Raw genomic sequence first — 15,928 nt, 5'->3', positions numbered from 1 at the left:
TACCCGTACGAATCCTCTTCTGGGGCTTGTGGATGGAAGAGTTTTAAAGGGTGGATGGATAGTTTGTGAGGACGGATGGTTGAGAAGTCAGAGGTCTGCAATGTGAGTCACAAGAGAGTCTAGAATGGGCTTTCTGCTTAGATGGATGTAGACTCTGTGCAGCAGTCCCAGAAGACTTGCACAAGAAGAGGTTCAGACAACAGAAAATAAGCCTAAGCAATTGTGCAGTGGGTTTCCATTGAAAGTGACTTTTGCTGGATTTGGAGGATGGAAAGTTGTAAGCATTGAATCTCTGAATGAGGTTCATCCATCTGAAGGACCTTCAAGATGGCAGAGGAGTAAGACATGGAGATCACCTTCCTCCCCATAAATACATCAAAAATACATCTACATGTGGAACAACTCCTACAGAACACCTACTGAACACAGGCAGAAAACCTCAGAATTTCCAAAAGGCAAGAAACTCCCCACGTACCTGGCCGTGTGGCTGACAGGGTCTTGGTGCTCCGGCCAGGTGTCAGGCCTGAGCCTCTGAGGTGGGAGAGCTGAGTTCAGGATATCTGTCCACCACAGACTTCCCGGCTCCTCATAATATCAATCGGTGAGGGCTCTCCCATAGATCTCCATCTCAAAGCTAAGACCCAGCTCCACTCAAAGACCAGCGATCTCCAGTGCTGGACACCCCATGCCAAACAACTAGCAAGACAGGAACACAACCCCACCCATTAGCAGAGAGGCTGCCTAAAATCATAATAAGGTCACAGACACCCCAAAACACACCACCGGACCTGGTGCTGCCCACCAGAAAGAAAAGATCCAGCCTCATCCATCAGAACACAGGCACCAGTCCCCTCCAAAAGGAAGCCTACACAACCCACTGAACCAAACTTAGCCACTGGGAGCAGACACCAAAAACAATGGGAACTACAAACTTGCAGCCTGTGAAAAGGAGACCCCAAACACAGTAAGTTAAGCAAAATGAAAAGACAGAGAAATACACAGCAGATGAAGGAGCAAGGTAAAACCCACCAGACCAAACAAATGAAGAGGAAATAGGCAGTGTACCTGAAAAAAGAATTCAGAGTAATGATAGTAAAGATGATCCAAAATCTTGGACATAGAATGCAGAAAATGCAAGAAACATTTAACAAGGACCTAGAAGAACTAAAGAGCAAACAAACAATAATAAACAACACAGTAAATGAAATTAAAAATTCTCTAGAAGGAATCAGTAGCAGAATAACTGAGGTAGAAGAAAGGATAAGGGACCTGGAAGATAAAATAGTGTAAATAACTACCACAGAGCAGAATACAGAGAAAAGAATGAAAAGAATTGAGGACAGTCTCAGAGACCTCTGGGACAATATCAAGCGCACCAACATTTGAATTATAGGGGTCCCAGAAGAAGAAGAGAAAAAGAAAGGGGCTGAGAAAATATTTGAAGAGATTATAGTTGAAAACTTCCCTAATATGGGAAAGGAAATAGTCAATCAAGTCCAGGAAGCACAGAGAGTCCCATACAGGATAAATACAAGGAGAAACACGCCAAGACACATATTAATCAAACTATCAAAAATTAAATACAAAGAAAAGATATTGAAAGCAGCAAGGGAAAAGCAACAAATAACATACAAGGGAATCCCCATAAGGTTAACAGCTGATCTTTCAGCAGAAACTCTGCAAGCAAGAAGGGAGTGGTAGGACATATTTAAAGTGATGAAAGGGAAAAACCTACAACTAAGATTACTCTACCCAGCAGGAATCTCATTCAGATTCAACGGAGAAATTAAAACCTTTACGGACAAGCAAAAGTTAAGAGAATTCAGTACCACCAAGCCAGCTTTACAACAAATGCTAAAGGAACTTCTCGAGGCATGAAACACCAGAGAAGGAAAAGACCTAAATAACAAACCCAAAACAATTAAGAAAATGGTAATAGGAACATACATATCGATAATTACCTTAAATGTAAATGGATTAAATGCTCCAACCAAAAGACACAGACTGGCTGAATGGATACAAAAGCAAGGCCCGTATATATGCTGCCTACAAGAGACCACTTCAGACCTAGGGACACATACAGACTGAAAGTGAGGGCATGGAAAAAGATGTTCCCTGCAAATGGAAATCAAAAGAAAGCTGGAGTAGCATTTCTCATATCAGACAAAACAGACTTTAAAATAAAGACTATTACAAGAGACAAAGAAGGACACTACAGAATGATCAAGGGATCAATCCAAGAAGAAGATATAACAATTTTAAATATTTATGCACCCAACATTGGAGCACCACAATACATAAGGCAAATACTAACAGCCATAAAAGGGGAAATCGACAGTAACACAATCACTGTCGGGGAATTTTAACACCCCACTTTCAACATGGACAGATCACCCAAAATGAAAATAAATAAGGAAACACAAGTTTTAAATGACACAACAGACCAGACAGACTTAATTGATATTTTTAGGACATTCCACCCAAAAGCGGAAGAGTACACTTTCTTCTCAAGTGCACATGGAACTTTCTCCAGAATACACCACATATTGGGTCACAAATCAAGCTTTGCAAAATTTAAGAAAACTAAATCGTTATCAAGCATCTTTTCTGACTACAACGCTATGAGATTAGAAATCAATTACAGGAAAAAAACAGTAAAAAACACAAACCCATGGAGGCTAAGCAGTGTGCTGCTAAATAAGCAAGAGACCACTGAAGAAATCAAAGAAGAAATAAAAAAATACCTAGAAACAAATGACAACAGAAAGACAACAATCCAAACCTATGGGAAGCGGCAAAAGGAGTTCTAAGAGGGAAGTTCATAGGATTTCAAGGTCACCTCAAGAAACAAGAAAAATCTCAAACAAACAATGTAACCTTACACCTAAAGCAACTAGAAAAAGAAAAACAAAGAAAACCCAAAGTTAGGAGAAGGAAAGAAATCATAAAGATCAGAGCAGAAAGAAATGAAATAAAAACGAAGAAAATGATAGCAAAGATCATAAAACTAAACCTTGGTTCTTTGAGAAGATAGACAAAATTGATAAAGGTTTAGCCAGATTCATCAAGAAAAAAAGGGAGAGGACTCAAATCAATGAAATTAGAAATGAAAAAGGAGAGATTACAACTGACACTGCAGAAATATAAAAGATCATAAGAGACTACTACAAGCAACTATATGCCAATAAAATGGACAACCTGGAAGAAAGGGACAAATTCTTGGAAAAGTACAACTTTCCAAGACTGAACAAGGAAAAATTAGAAAACATAAACAGACCAATCACAGGTAATGAAATTGAAACTGTAATTAAAAATCTTCCAGGGCTTCCCTGGTGGCACAGTGGTTAAGAAAACGCCTGCCAATGCAGGGGACATGGGTTCGAGCCCTGGTCCGGGAAGATCCCACGTGCTGCAGAGCAACTAAGCCCATGTGCCACAACTACCGAGCCTGCGCTCTAGAGTCCATGCACCACAACTACTGAAACCCGCACGCCTAGAGCCCGTGCTGCGCAGCAAGAGAAGCCACCACAATGAGAAGCCTGTGCACTGCAAAAACAGTAGCCCCTGCTCGCCGCAACTAGAGAAGGCCCGCATGCAGCAAAGAAGACGCAACAAAGCCAAAAATAATAATAAATAAAATAAATACATTTATAGAAAAAAAAAATCTTCCAGCAGAGAGGGTGTGGAGAAAATGGAATCCTCTTGCACTGCTGGTGGGAATGTAAATTGATACAGCTACCATGGAGAATAGTATGGAGGTTCCTTAAAAAACTAAAAATAGAACTACCATACGACCCAGCAATCCCACTACTGGGCATATACCCTGAGAAAACCATAATGCAAAAAGAGTCATGTACCACAGTGTTCATTGTAGCACTATTTACAGTAGCCAGGACATGGAAGCAACCTAAGTGTCCATCGACAGATGAATGGATAAAGAAGATGTGGCACATATACACAAAGTAATATTACTCAGCCATAAAAAGAAATGAAATTCAGTTATTTGTAGTGAGGTGGATGGACCTAGAGTCTGTCATACAGAGTGAAGTAAATCAGATATAGAAAAAGAAACACCATATGCTAACAAATATATATGGAATCTAAAAAAAAAAAAAAAAAAAGGTTCTGAAAAACCTAGGGGCAGGACAGGAATAAAGATGCAGACATAGAGATTGGACTTGAGGGCACAGGGAGGGGGAAGGGTAAGCTGGGATGAAGTGAGAGAGTAGCACTGATATATATATACACTACCAAATGTAAAAGAGATAGCTAGTGGGAAGCAGCTGCATAGCACATCGAGATCAGCTTGGTGCTTTGTGACCACCTAGAGGGGTAGGTTAGGGAGGGTGGGAGGGAGACACAAGATATGGGGATATATGTATATGTATAGCTGATTCACTTTGTTATAAAGTAGAAATTAACACAACATTGTAAAGCAATTATACTCCAATAAAGATGTTAAGAAAAAAAAAACATAAAAAAAAAAATCTTCCAGCAAATAGAAGTCCAGGACCAGATGGCTTCACAGGTGAATTCTATCAAACATTTAGAGAAGAGTTAACACCTATCCTCCTCAAACTCTTCCAAAAAATTGTGGAGGGAGGAACAATCCCAAACTCGTTTTATGATGCCATCATCACCCTGATACCAAAACTAGACAAAGACACTACAAATAAAGAAAATTATAGACCAATATCAATAATGAACATAGATGCAAAAATCCTCAACAAAATACTAGCAAATAGAATTCAACAACACATGAAAAGGATCATACACCACGATGAAGTGGGATTATCCCAGGGATGCAAGGATTCTTTAATAAACGTAAAACAATCAATGTGATACACCATATTAACAAATTAACGAATAAAAACCATATGAACATCTCAATAGATGCAGAAAAAGTTTCTGACAAAATTCAACACCCAATTATGATAAAAACACTCCAGAAAGTGGGCACAGAGGGAACCTCCCTCAACATAATAAAAGCTATATATGACAAACCCACAGCAAATATCATTGTCAATGGTGAAAAACTGAAAGCATTTCTTCTAAGATCAGGAACAAGACAAGGATGTCCACTCTTGCCACTATTATTCAACATAGTTTTGGAAGTTTTAGCCACTACAATCAGAGAAGAAAAAGAAATAAAAGGAATCCAAATTGGAAAAGAAGAAGCAAAACTGTCACTGTTTGCTGATGACATGATACTATACATAGAAAATCCTAAAGATGCGACCAGAAAACTACTAGAGCTAATCAATGAATTTGGTAAAGTAGCAGGATACAAAATTAATGCACAGAAATTTCTTGCATTACACTATACACTAACAACGAAAGATCAGAAAGAGAATTTAAGGAAACAATCCTATTTACCATCGCAACAAAAACATAAAATACTTAGGAATAAACCTATCTAAGGAGTCAAAAGACCTGTACTCAGAACACTATAAAACACTGATGACAGAAATCAAAGATAACATAAACAGGTGGAAAGATATACCATGCTCCTGGATTGGAAGAATCAATACTGTGAAAATGACTATACTACCCAAAGCAATCGACAGGTTCAATGCAATCCCTATCAAATTCCCAATGGCAATTTTCACAGAACTAGAACTAGAAATTTTACAATTTGTATGGAAACACAAAAGACCCCGAATAGCCCAAGCAATCTTGAGTAAGAAAAACAGAGCTGGAGGAATACAGCTCCCTGACTTCAGACTCTACTACAAAGCTACAGTAATCAAGACAGTATGGTACTGGCACAAAAATAGAAATATAGATCAATAGAACAGGATAGAAAGCCCAGAGATAAACCCATGCACATATGGTCACCTTATCTTTGATAAAGGAGGCAGGAATATACAGTGGAGAAAAAACAGCCTCTTTAATAACTGGTTCTGGGAAAAATGGATAGACACATCTAAAAGAATGAAATTAAAACATACCCTAACACCATATACAAAAATAAACTCAAAATGGATTCAAGACCTAAATGAAAGGCCAGACACTATAAAACTCTTAGAGGAAAACAGGCAGAACACTCTATGACATAAATCACAGCAGGATCCTTTTTGACCCACCTCCTAGAGAAATGGAAATGAAAACAAAAATAAACAAATGGGACCTAATGAAACTTAAAAGCTTTTGCACAGCAAAGGAAACCTTCAACAAGACAAAAAGACAACCCCCAGAATGGGAGAAAATATTTGCAAACGAAGCAACTGACAAAGGATTAATCTCCAAAATACACAAGCAGCTCATGCAGCTCAATATCAAGAAAACAAACAACCCAATCCAAAAATGGGGAGAAGACCTAAATAGACATTTCTCCAAAGAAGATATACAGATTACCGATAAACACATGAAAGAATGCTCAATATCACTAATCATTAGAGAACTGCAAATCAAAACTACAATGAGGGGGCTTCCCTGGTGGCGCAGTGGTTAAGAATCCGCCTGCCAATGCAGGGGACATGGGTTCGAGCCCTGGTCCCGGAAGATCCCACATGCCGCGGAGCAGCTGGGCCCGTGAGCCACAATTACTGAGCCTGCGCGTCTGGAGCATGTGCTCCGCAACAAGAGAGGCCGCGATAGTGAGAGGCCCGCGCACTGCGATGAAGAGTGGCCCCCACTTGCCACAGCTGGAGAAAGCCCTCGCACAGAAACGAAGACCGAACACAGCCATAAATAAATATAAATAAATAAATAAAATTTAAAAAAAAAAAAAAAAAAAACTACAATGAGGTATCACCTCACACTGGTCAGAATGGCCATCATCAAAAAATCTACAAACAATAAATGCTGGAGAGGGTGTGGAGAAAAGGGAACTCTCCTGCACTGTTGGTGGGAATGTAAATTGATACAGCCACTATGGAGAACAGTATGGAGGTTCCTTAAAAAACTAAAAATAGAGCTACCATATGATCCAGCAATCCCACTATTGGGCATATACCCCAAGAAAGCCATAATTCAAAAAGATACATGTACCACAATATTCACTGCAGCACTATTTACAGTAGCCAGGATGTGGAAGAAACCTAAATGTCCATCAATAGATGAATGGATAAAGAAGATGTGGCACATATATTCAATGGAATATTACTCAGCCATAAAAAGAAACAACATTGAGTTATTTGTAGTGAGGTGGATGGACCTAGAATCTGTCATACAGAGTGAAGTTAAGTCAGAAAGAGAAAAACAAATACCATATGCTAACACATATATATGGAACTGAAAAAAGTGGTACTGATGAACCTAGTGGCAGGGCAGGAATAAAGACGCAGACGTAGAGAATGGACTTGAGGACACGGGGAGGGGGAAGGGTAAGCTGGGACCAAGTGAGAGAGTGGCATTGACTTGTACCAAATGTAAAATAGCTAGCTAGTGGGAAGCTGCCGCATAGCACAGGGAGATCAGCTCGGTGCTCTGTGACCACCTAGAGGGGTCGGATAGGGAGGGTGGGAGGGAGACGCAAGAGGGAGGGGATATGGGGATATATGTATACGTATAGCTGATTCACTTTGTTGTACAGCAGAAACTAACACAACATTGTAAAGCATTTATACTCCAATAAAGATATGAAAAAAAATAAAAGAGTCTGCCTGCCAATGCAGGGGACATGGGTTCGAGCCCTGGTCCGGGAAGATCCCACATCTTGCAGAGCTACTAATCCTGCGTGCCGCAACTACTGAGCCTGCGCTCTAGAGCCCGTGAGCCACAACTACTGAGCCCACGACCCACAACTACTGAAGCCTGCACACCTAGAGCCTGTGCTCCGCAAGAAGAGAAGCCACCGTAATGAGAAGCCCGTGCACCACAATGAAGAGTAGCCCCTGCTAGCCACAACTAGAGAAAGCCCGCGTGCAGCAACGAAGACCCAACGCAGCCAAAAAAAAGAAAAAATTAAGATTCATTCATGTTATATTGTGTGTCAATATTTCACTAATTTTGGTGATTTAATAATATTCCTTGTATGAATATATCACAATCTGTTTATCCGCTCACTAACAAATGGACATTTCAGTTGTTTCTACCTTTTGGCTATTATTAATAATGCTGCTATGAATAATACTGCCTTAACATTGACTGTCTTTTTATACGGTGTCTTAAGGTAAGATAGAGGCAAGAGACTGGGCTTTCTCATTTATTTTCTGAGCATGCTAATAGCTCTATGAATGCATGTGTCCTCTAGATTCCCAAGAATATGTCAGAGCCTTTCAAAACTCTTATGGGCATCTCATTCCCCATTCAAGCTATTTGGTTAATATATTGTTTGACGTAAACTGGAATCCATCACCTCAGGCAACCTGAAGTTAAGACACTTGCCTGTATTGTAGCTGACAACCCCATCCACCAAGCCCTCCCTGCCAAGAAGAAAGCTGTCCACACTGAGTGAGATCAGAGTCCCTGGGATCTTCCAGAGAACCACTGGATAGAGCAAATAATGACAATTAATTGGGAATGAGGCTTACAAGGAGCTCCAGTTCCATTCTGCTTCTTCTGGTAGCTGCCAGGATGCATGGGGAACATGCATTATTATTTTTCCAAGGCTACTGCTGAGTTGGGACAAATTAAAATGCCTGTTCCATCAAAGTTTCCTGTTCTTATCTAGACACATTTGTTTTTCTTGAATAAACACTCCTTAGATCCTTGCAAGTATGGTTAATTTCCAGAGTTTCACTGAAGAATTGTAAGTGATCCCTAATGTGCACAGAGAGTCTCTATAAAATGCTTTATAGTTTTCATGTAAAATACTTCTGCTTGATCTTCAATCTTTTTAAAGATAAGGAATTCATAGCTTAGAAAACTTGTAACTTCCTTGAACCATCTATTAATTCCCTTAGGAATATTACATTAACCCTTAGAAGACTTGGTTCTGTACCCAGTGTTATGAAAATGTTGATTCTCAACAATTTTTGCCCTTTTTTCCATTGCTTTTATGGAAGAGTAAATTTTCAAAGTCCTTACACTAATAGTGATATATGCTACAACATGGATGAACTTTGAAAACATTATGCTAAGTGAAAGAAGCCAGACACAAAAGGCCATATATTGTCGATTCCATCTATATTAAATGTCTAGAATACGCAAATCCAACTAAACAGAATGTAGATTAGTGATTGCCTAGGGCTCAGAGAGATGGAGAAATAGAAGGATGATAAGCAAAGGGTTCAGGGTCTCTTTCTGATGTTATGAAAATATTCTAAAATTGATTTTGGTGATGGTTGCACAACTTTGTCCATATTGTAACAACCACTGAATTAAATGATAGAATTCTCTGGTATGTGAATTATGTTTCATTAAAGTTACTGCCAAAAATTATAATAGTGGGTGATTTTACCCGCTCTCAATAACTGATACTTCATTTACCTCACTCTCAATAATTGACAGAACTGAACAGAAAATCAGCAACGACAGAAGAGTTGAACATCAGTTATTAACCAACTACACCTAAGAGATATATATAGAACACTCAACCCAACAACAGCAAAATACAAATTCTTATCAAGTGCAAATGGAACATTCTCCAAGATCTACTATATGTTAGGTCACAAAACAAGTCTTAATACATTTATAAAAACCAGATCATAGAAAGTAACTTCCAGTGTAAGTTTGGAACATGGGTCAAGATTCGGTTATAAGTCCACTCTTGGAATAAAGGCCAAACACAGTTCCTATTAGTACAACTAGTATACCACTAATCTTCTATAAGTAAAACATTTCTAAGCATTGCTTGAATCAAAGCACTAGATATTGGAAGTAGGGAATTTATAATTTAAAATTATGGGTGATAGTGGTTTAAAAATTATTTTCTAGAATGATGAAAATATTACTTCTGTGTAAACAACAAATCATTCCTTATACACACAAATACCCTTTAAGAATGGACACTTAAGCAGTCTCCCAAGGCAACAGAAATAAAAGCAAAAATAAACAATAATATTGGGAACTAATCAAACTTACAAGCTTTTGCACAGCAAAGGAAACCATAAACAAAATGAAAAGACAACCTACCAACTGGGAGAAAATATTTGCAAATGGTGCGACCAACAGAAGCTTAATTTCCAAAATATACAAACAGTTCATACAATTCAATAACAACAACAACAAAGAAAAATCCAATCAAAAAAGGGCAGAAGACCTAAGTAGACATTTCTCCAAAGAAGACATACAGATGGCTAATAGGCACATGAAAAGATGCTCATCATTGTTAATTATCAGAGAAATGTGAATCAAAACTGCAGTGAGGTACCAACTCACACCAGTCAGAATGGCCATCATTAAAAATTTACAAATAACAAATGCTGGAGAGGGTGTGGAGAAAAGGGAATCCTCTTACACTGATGGTGGGAATGTATATTGTTGTAGCCACTATGGAAAATAGTATGGAGGTTCCTCTAAAAACTAAAAATAGAGTTGCCATATGATCCAGCAATCCCACTCCTGAGGATATACCCAGACAAAACTATAATTCAAAAAGATACATGCACCCCTATGTTCAGAGCAGCACTATTTACAATAGCCAAAACATGGAAACAACCTAAATGTCCATCGACAGATGAATGGATAAAGAAGATGTGGTATATACACACACACACACACACACATACACACACACACAATGGAATATTACTCAGCCATTAAAAAGAATGAAATAATGCCCTTTGCAGCAACACAGTTGGACCTAGAGATTATCAAACTAAGAGAAGTCAGAAAGAGAAAGCCAAATACCATATGATATCACTTATATATGAAATCTAAAATACAACACAAATGAACACATCTATGAAACAGAAGAGACTCAGAGACATAGAGAACTTGTGGCTGCCAAGGGGGAGGAGGGGTGGGGAAAGGAAGGATTGGGAGTTTGGGATTAGTAGATGCAAACTATTATATATAGGATGGATAAACAAGGTCCTGCTGTATAGCACAGGATTACATTCAATATCTTGTGATAAAACCATAACAGAAAAGAATATGAAAAAGAATACATATGTATAATTGAGTCACTTTGCTGTCAGCAGAAATTAACACAACATTGTAAATCGACTATACTTCAATACAAAATTTTAAAAAAGAATAGAGACTTAAGGAATAATCTTTTCTTTTTTATTTGCTTTAAGATTAAATTATGATAACCAGCAGTAAGGTATACTGTGTCTAAAAATTGTTACAGAAAACTCAACTCACCTGAGTAAGAATATATATAAGTTATAGGAACACATTAATATAGATATTTATATTAAAATCTTCACATTTTATACTAGTATTTGCAAAGAAGAGCTGGGGCAATTACTAGTTAATAATGTGATTTACAATGATAAATGGAAAGTTTTAGACATGGGCAAATGGGTGAGCTAAATGAATTTATGGAGCCTGCTTTTAAAATCTAAGATATAACAGAATAAATATCACATAAAAATGTTAAGGTAAAGAAAAAAACTAAGTGGAAAAGGAATTCTAGTAAAGTGCTTGTCAAAAGATTTGGAGTTCTCCTTAACAAGACCTTATTTAAGAAATCTAGATATTAAACATTACATCAGTTAGCAGTGTTTGGGAAATTTTTAAACTCATAGACATGTCTAACACAAATATGAACCAAACAACACATGTAAAACAAAATATCCATTTTTATAATATAGTCTACTGTAATTTATTTGTAAAGTTCCCTTTACCTTTATTGTCTGTCTGCTTGTTTGAAACCGCTGATCAGACACTTGCCTCTGGTGAAGGAGCTTTTCATTGACTTCTTTATATTCTTTAATAGCCAGTTCTGCTGCTTTTTTGGAATTCAAAAGTACACTGTTCTGTTGTTGCAAGGATACTATACGTTCTCGTAATAAAATAATACTGCTATTTGACTTCTGGGCCGTTATATTTTTCCAATTTTCTCTGTTAACTATATAAAAATAATGTTAATAATTTTTTGAAAAATCTCATTAAATTAAAAAGACTGTTAATTTCATATGTATTCTTACCTCTGGTAGGACCTGTCGTACGTGAACTCTTTTGAATATTACTATTCTTCTTTTGAAAAGTTGGTTTTTCGGCATTCTTGTGAAAATAATTCTAAATTTGAAAGTTTCATAAAAATTAGATTATTACTCAATAACAATTTCAAGTGAACCAACATAGTATACAATACTTCTTTACTTAAAAACATATTTGTGCAGAGTAAAAAAGAAGTCTGGACAATAAAATTCTATAATTGATGCCAAGAACTCATAAATGAACATAATACGTGCACTAACGACCTAGCAGGTAGAAGATAAAAATACAAAAATGAACCCAAAAGTAGTAGAAATTTAACCTATGAACAGTTTAAAAAGCTAGGAGCAAAAATAGTAAAAGTGACAAAAATAAAATAACTATATTTAATAACGTATTCTCTGGGAATCTAGTTCCTTTTCTCAAATACTGTTCTCCATTGTAGAATGAAAAATCCCTTCTGACAAATGAAGCTAAAATAATGTTGATGATAATAAAGTAACTTTCCATGAATCTGTATCTTTTCCTCATGACATTCCAATGCACTGAGACTAAATAAAATGAAGCCACGTTGACTTCTGTTCCAAACCGTTTCACTGATCTATAAAAGCTTTCCCGAAACAAAAATTTAAATAGGAATATGTTTCAAAATATTATAAACCCTAATAATAAAATATGTGGTCTTGTTTAAGAATTTATTGCCCAGAAAACAGGAAAAATATCAATCTAGAAAACTATTTCTTTAAAAAAAGGAATTTTTTTCAAACAACCCAATTCAGGAACATATAATTATAATAAAAATGGAAGGAAAAAATAAATTTGACCAAATGTTACTTTGACAACGAGCCATATATTTTATATCAACAGATACATAAACTATACTATATTATACATAAGGCATGGCCCTAAAGTAATAGAACTGATTTATTAACACAAATACCAGAAACTCCTATCTAAGATAGGGTTTTCCTTTAAACGAATTACTTTCCTTTAAACGAACTATGTTTCATTAAATATCTCATTTGAACTTGTCTTCAGAACCAGTATATAAGATATATTTTTAAATGTTTCATTCCCTTATTAAGATTCAGTTAATATTATGCACTGGTCATGTATCTACCACTATAAAAAGATCCAAAATAGAACTATCAAATTACCAATATTAGTTACCAGACTTGATATCAAATTAACTGGACCTAAAATAAAAAAGAGGCTTCCATTTCCAGTATTATTACTGATCAGAAATCCAGAAATATTCTTATAATTTGAAGGGAGCACACTTAAAGCATGTTTTAAACATGACAAAGTGTTAAGGGAAATTCTGAGGCCAAAAATAAAGTAAAGCAAGAATTCAGAGGGACTTCCCTGGCGGTCCAGTGGTTACGATTCCAGGCTTTCACTGCTGGGGGCCCAGGTTCAAACCCTGGTCAGGGAACTAAGATCCCACAAGCCGTGCGGTGCAGCCAAAAAAAAAAAAATTAATCCAGAGAGACAAGTGACAAGCAAAGTGGCTAGCAAACTATAGGACAATTCATAATCCCCTGTGACCTTGAAATTCAATTTAAATACCAAAGCAGAATATAGGAGGAAAGGAAAGCAAGCCTAGGCCCCAGCTCCAGATGAGAAATTTGAAGTCACAAAGCTAGGGCACTGTATATAGCAATAGCCTGTATCTTTTTTATTGCTGAGTAGTATTCTACGGTATCGACGTATCATAGTTTGATTAACCATTCAGCTATTAAAGAAAATTTTGGTCGTTGCAGTTTTTAGCTATTAAAAATAAAGCTGTTATGACCATTCATGTACAAGTTTTTTAGGTAAACATAAATTTTCATTTCTATAAGTGTCCAAGAGTGAGAGAGCTGGGTTGTATGGTAAGCATATAATTTTTTTTTTTTAAAGAAACTGCCTACTGTTTCCCAGAGTGCTATACCACTTTATATTCACACTAGCACTACATAAGAGATCCAGTTTCTCTGCATCCTTGTTAGCACTTGGTATTGTCGCTATCTTTTATTTTAGGTGTTCTAACAGATGTGTACCTCATCAGGGTCTTAATCTGCGTTTCCCGAATGGTTAATGACGTTGAACATCTTTATGTGTGCGTATTTGCCATCCATTTATTCTTTTCAGTGAAATGTCTGTTCATGTCTTCTGCCTGTTTTCTACTTGGATTGTTTGATTTTCTACTGTTGAGCTTTAACAAAATCCTTATATATTCAAGATATCAGTCCTTTGTCAAATATATGATTTATAAATACTTCCTCCCAGTCTGTAGTATGTCTTTTTAATCCTCTTAATAGGGTCTTTCACAAAGCAAAAGTTCTTAATTTTTGAAGTTCTCAAATTTGATGTTTTCCTTTAGGGATCATGCTTTTGATAACATGTCTAAAAACTCTTCAGCAAGTCTTAAGTCCCAGAGATTTTCTCTTACGGTTCCTTCTGAAAGTATTATAATTTGTTTTATACTTATATCTGTGATCTATTTCAAGTTAATTTTTGCATAAGGTGTGAGGTTTAGGTATAGGTTTATTTTTTTTGCGTAGGGATCTCCAATTGTTCCAGCACTATTTGTTGAAAAGACTATCCTTCCTCTATTGAACTGCTTTTGCACCCTTTTCAAAAATCAGTTGTTTTCCATACTTGTGGAGCCACTTCTAGGTTCTATATTCCATTATGTAAGTATTAAACCTTTCTTCCTCTCTTGGTGGGTGTTTGGTGTCACCAGTCTTGACATCAAGTTGAGTGGTGGGGAATGATAACATCCTCTGTGGGGCAGACACAAAATAGTTACCTTATTTTTTGGTTAAATTTCCCATTTGGTTCTTTTTTATGTATTCTATTTCTTTGATGAGAATTTCTATTTCATTCTTGAGATGTTCTATTTTTTCATTTGTTTCAAGCCTGTTTGTAAATGCTTGTTGAAGCATTTTTAATGACAGCTACTTTAAAGTGCTGTCATGTAATTTGATTGTCTGTGTCATCTTGCTGTTACCTTCTGTTGTTGCCTTTTTTTCATTCAAGTTGAGGTGTTCCTGGTTGCTAGGTATAATGAGTGATTTTCAGTTATATCCTGGACATTTTGGGTATTATGTTTCAAAACCCCATATCTTATTTAAATCTTTTGTTTTAGCAGGCTTCCTCTGATGCCACACTCATGGGGCAAGGAGGACCACCTCATTACTGCCAGTTGGGGATAGAAGTCCAGTCTCTGCTGACATGCTGGTTGGGGAGGGGAACCTCATTACTCTTGGTGGGGGTGAAAGTTCAGGCTCCCCACAGACCTCTGCTAATACCACCCTGCTTGGAAAATGGAGCAGGACTTTGTTTCTGCTCCTAACTTGGCCTCTCTTGACACAGTGGGGAGGGCGTGGGAGGCTTTATAGATATGGGAGGTTATGAAAGTCCGAATTTCTGCACTTCATCTCTGAAATCTAGAGGAACCCTGCTAGGAAACGAAAGGGGCATCTTTTTATTGCTGGATAGAGGTAGATGTCCAGCTCCCCATGTGGTCTCTAATGACATAAATGGAGGGAGTCATTACCATTGGCCCCTCACTGGTCCCTGTTAGAAGGAGGAGGGATGCCTTCTTATAACCAGGTGAGAGTGAAAGTGTAGGTTCCTCACTAGGTCTTTACTGGTGGAGGTAGAGGTAGGGTTGCAATTTTTTCTGTGGTGTTCAGCTAGAGTAGGACAGTTATTGTGTAAAAGTTTTCTGTCTTACTGGGCTATCTATTTCCTGGTCCTTTGACTAGGGAGAACAGGGTTTTACAGGGGGCTTTTATCATCTAACCAATTGGCCTTTCCAAGTTGCAGGTTTCTTCAGCACCCAGGCCAGGATATGTCAGGCAAAATGAAAACCCAGAGAACTCACCAACCATGTTCTTCTTCCAGTTCTGAGATCCCTACCTGGTGTGTCTTCTCTCTACCTTTC

The 15,928-nt window shown here is 37.3% G+C and overlaps 1 protein-coding gene across 5 annotated transcripts in view; it reads right to left on the bottom strand.

The window, feature by feature from the left end:
- The window catches only part of CNTLN (centlein), a 333,334-nt gene that overhangs the window by 79,674 nt on the left and 237,732 nt on the right, over positions 1-15,928 (bottom strand). For all 5 annotated transcript variants that reach the window (XM_068552481.1, XM_068552482.1, XM_068552485.1 and 2 more), the window contains 2 exons: positions 11,985-12,075; positions 11,682-11,905 (listed from right to left, as the gene is read on the bottom strand). In XM_068552481.1, coding sequence (XP_068408582.1) covers positions 11,682-11,905; positions 11,985-12,075 — 315 coding nt within the window. The remainder of the gene's footprint in view (positions 1-11,681; positions 11,906-11,984; positions 12,076-15,928) is intronic.

The sequence above is a fragment of the Eschrichtius robustus genome, chromosome 10 (genome assembly GCF_028021215.1).
Source record: "Eschrichtius robustus isolate mEscRob2 chromosome 10, mEscRob2.pri, whole genome shotgun sequence".
Classification (NCBI taxonomy): Eukaryota; Metazoa; Chordata; class Mammalia; order Artiodactyla; family Eschrichtiidae; genus Eschrichtius; species Eschrichtius robustus.
The sequence above is the reverse complement of the archived record's forward strand: the minus strand, read 5'-3'. Positions and strand labels throughout refer to the sequence as shown.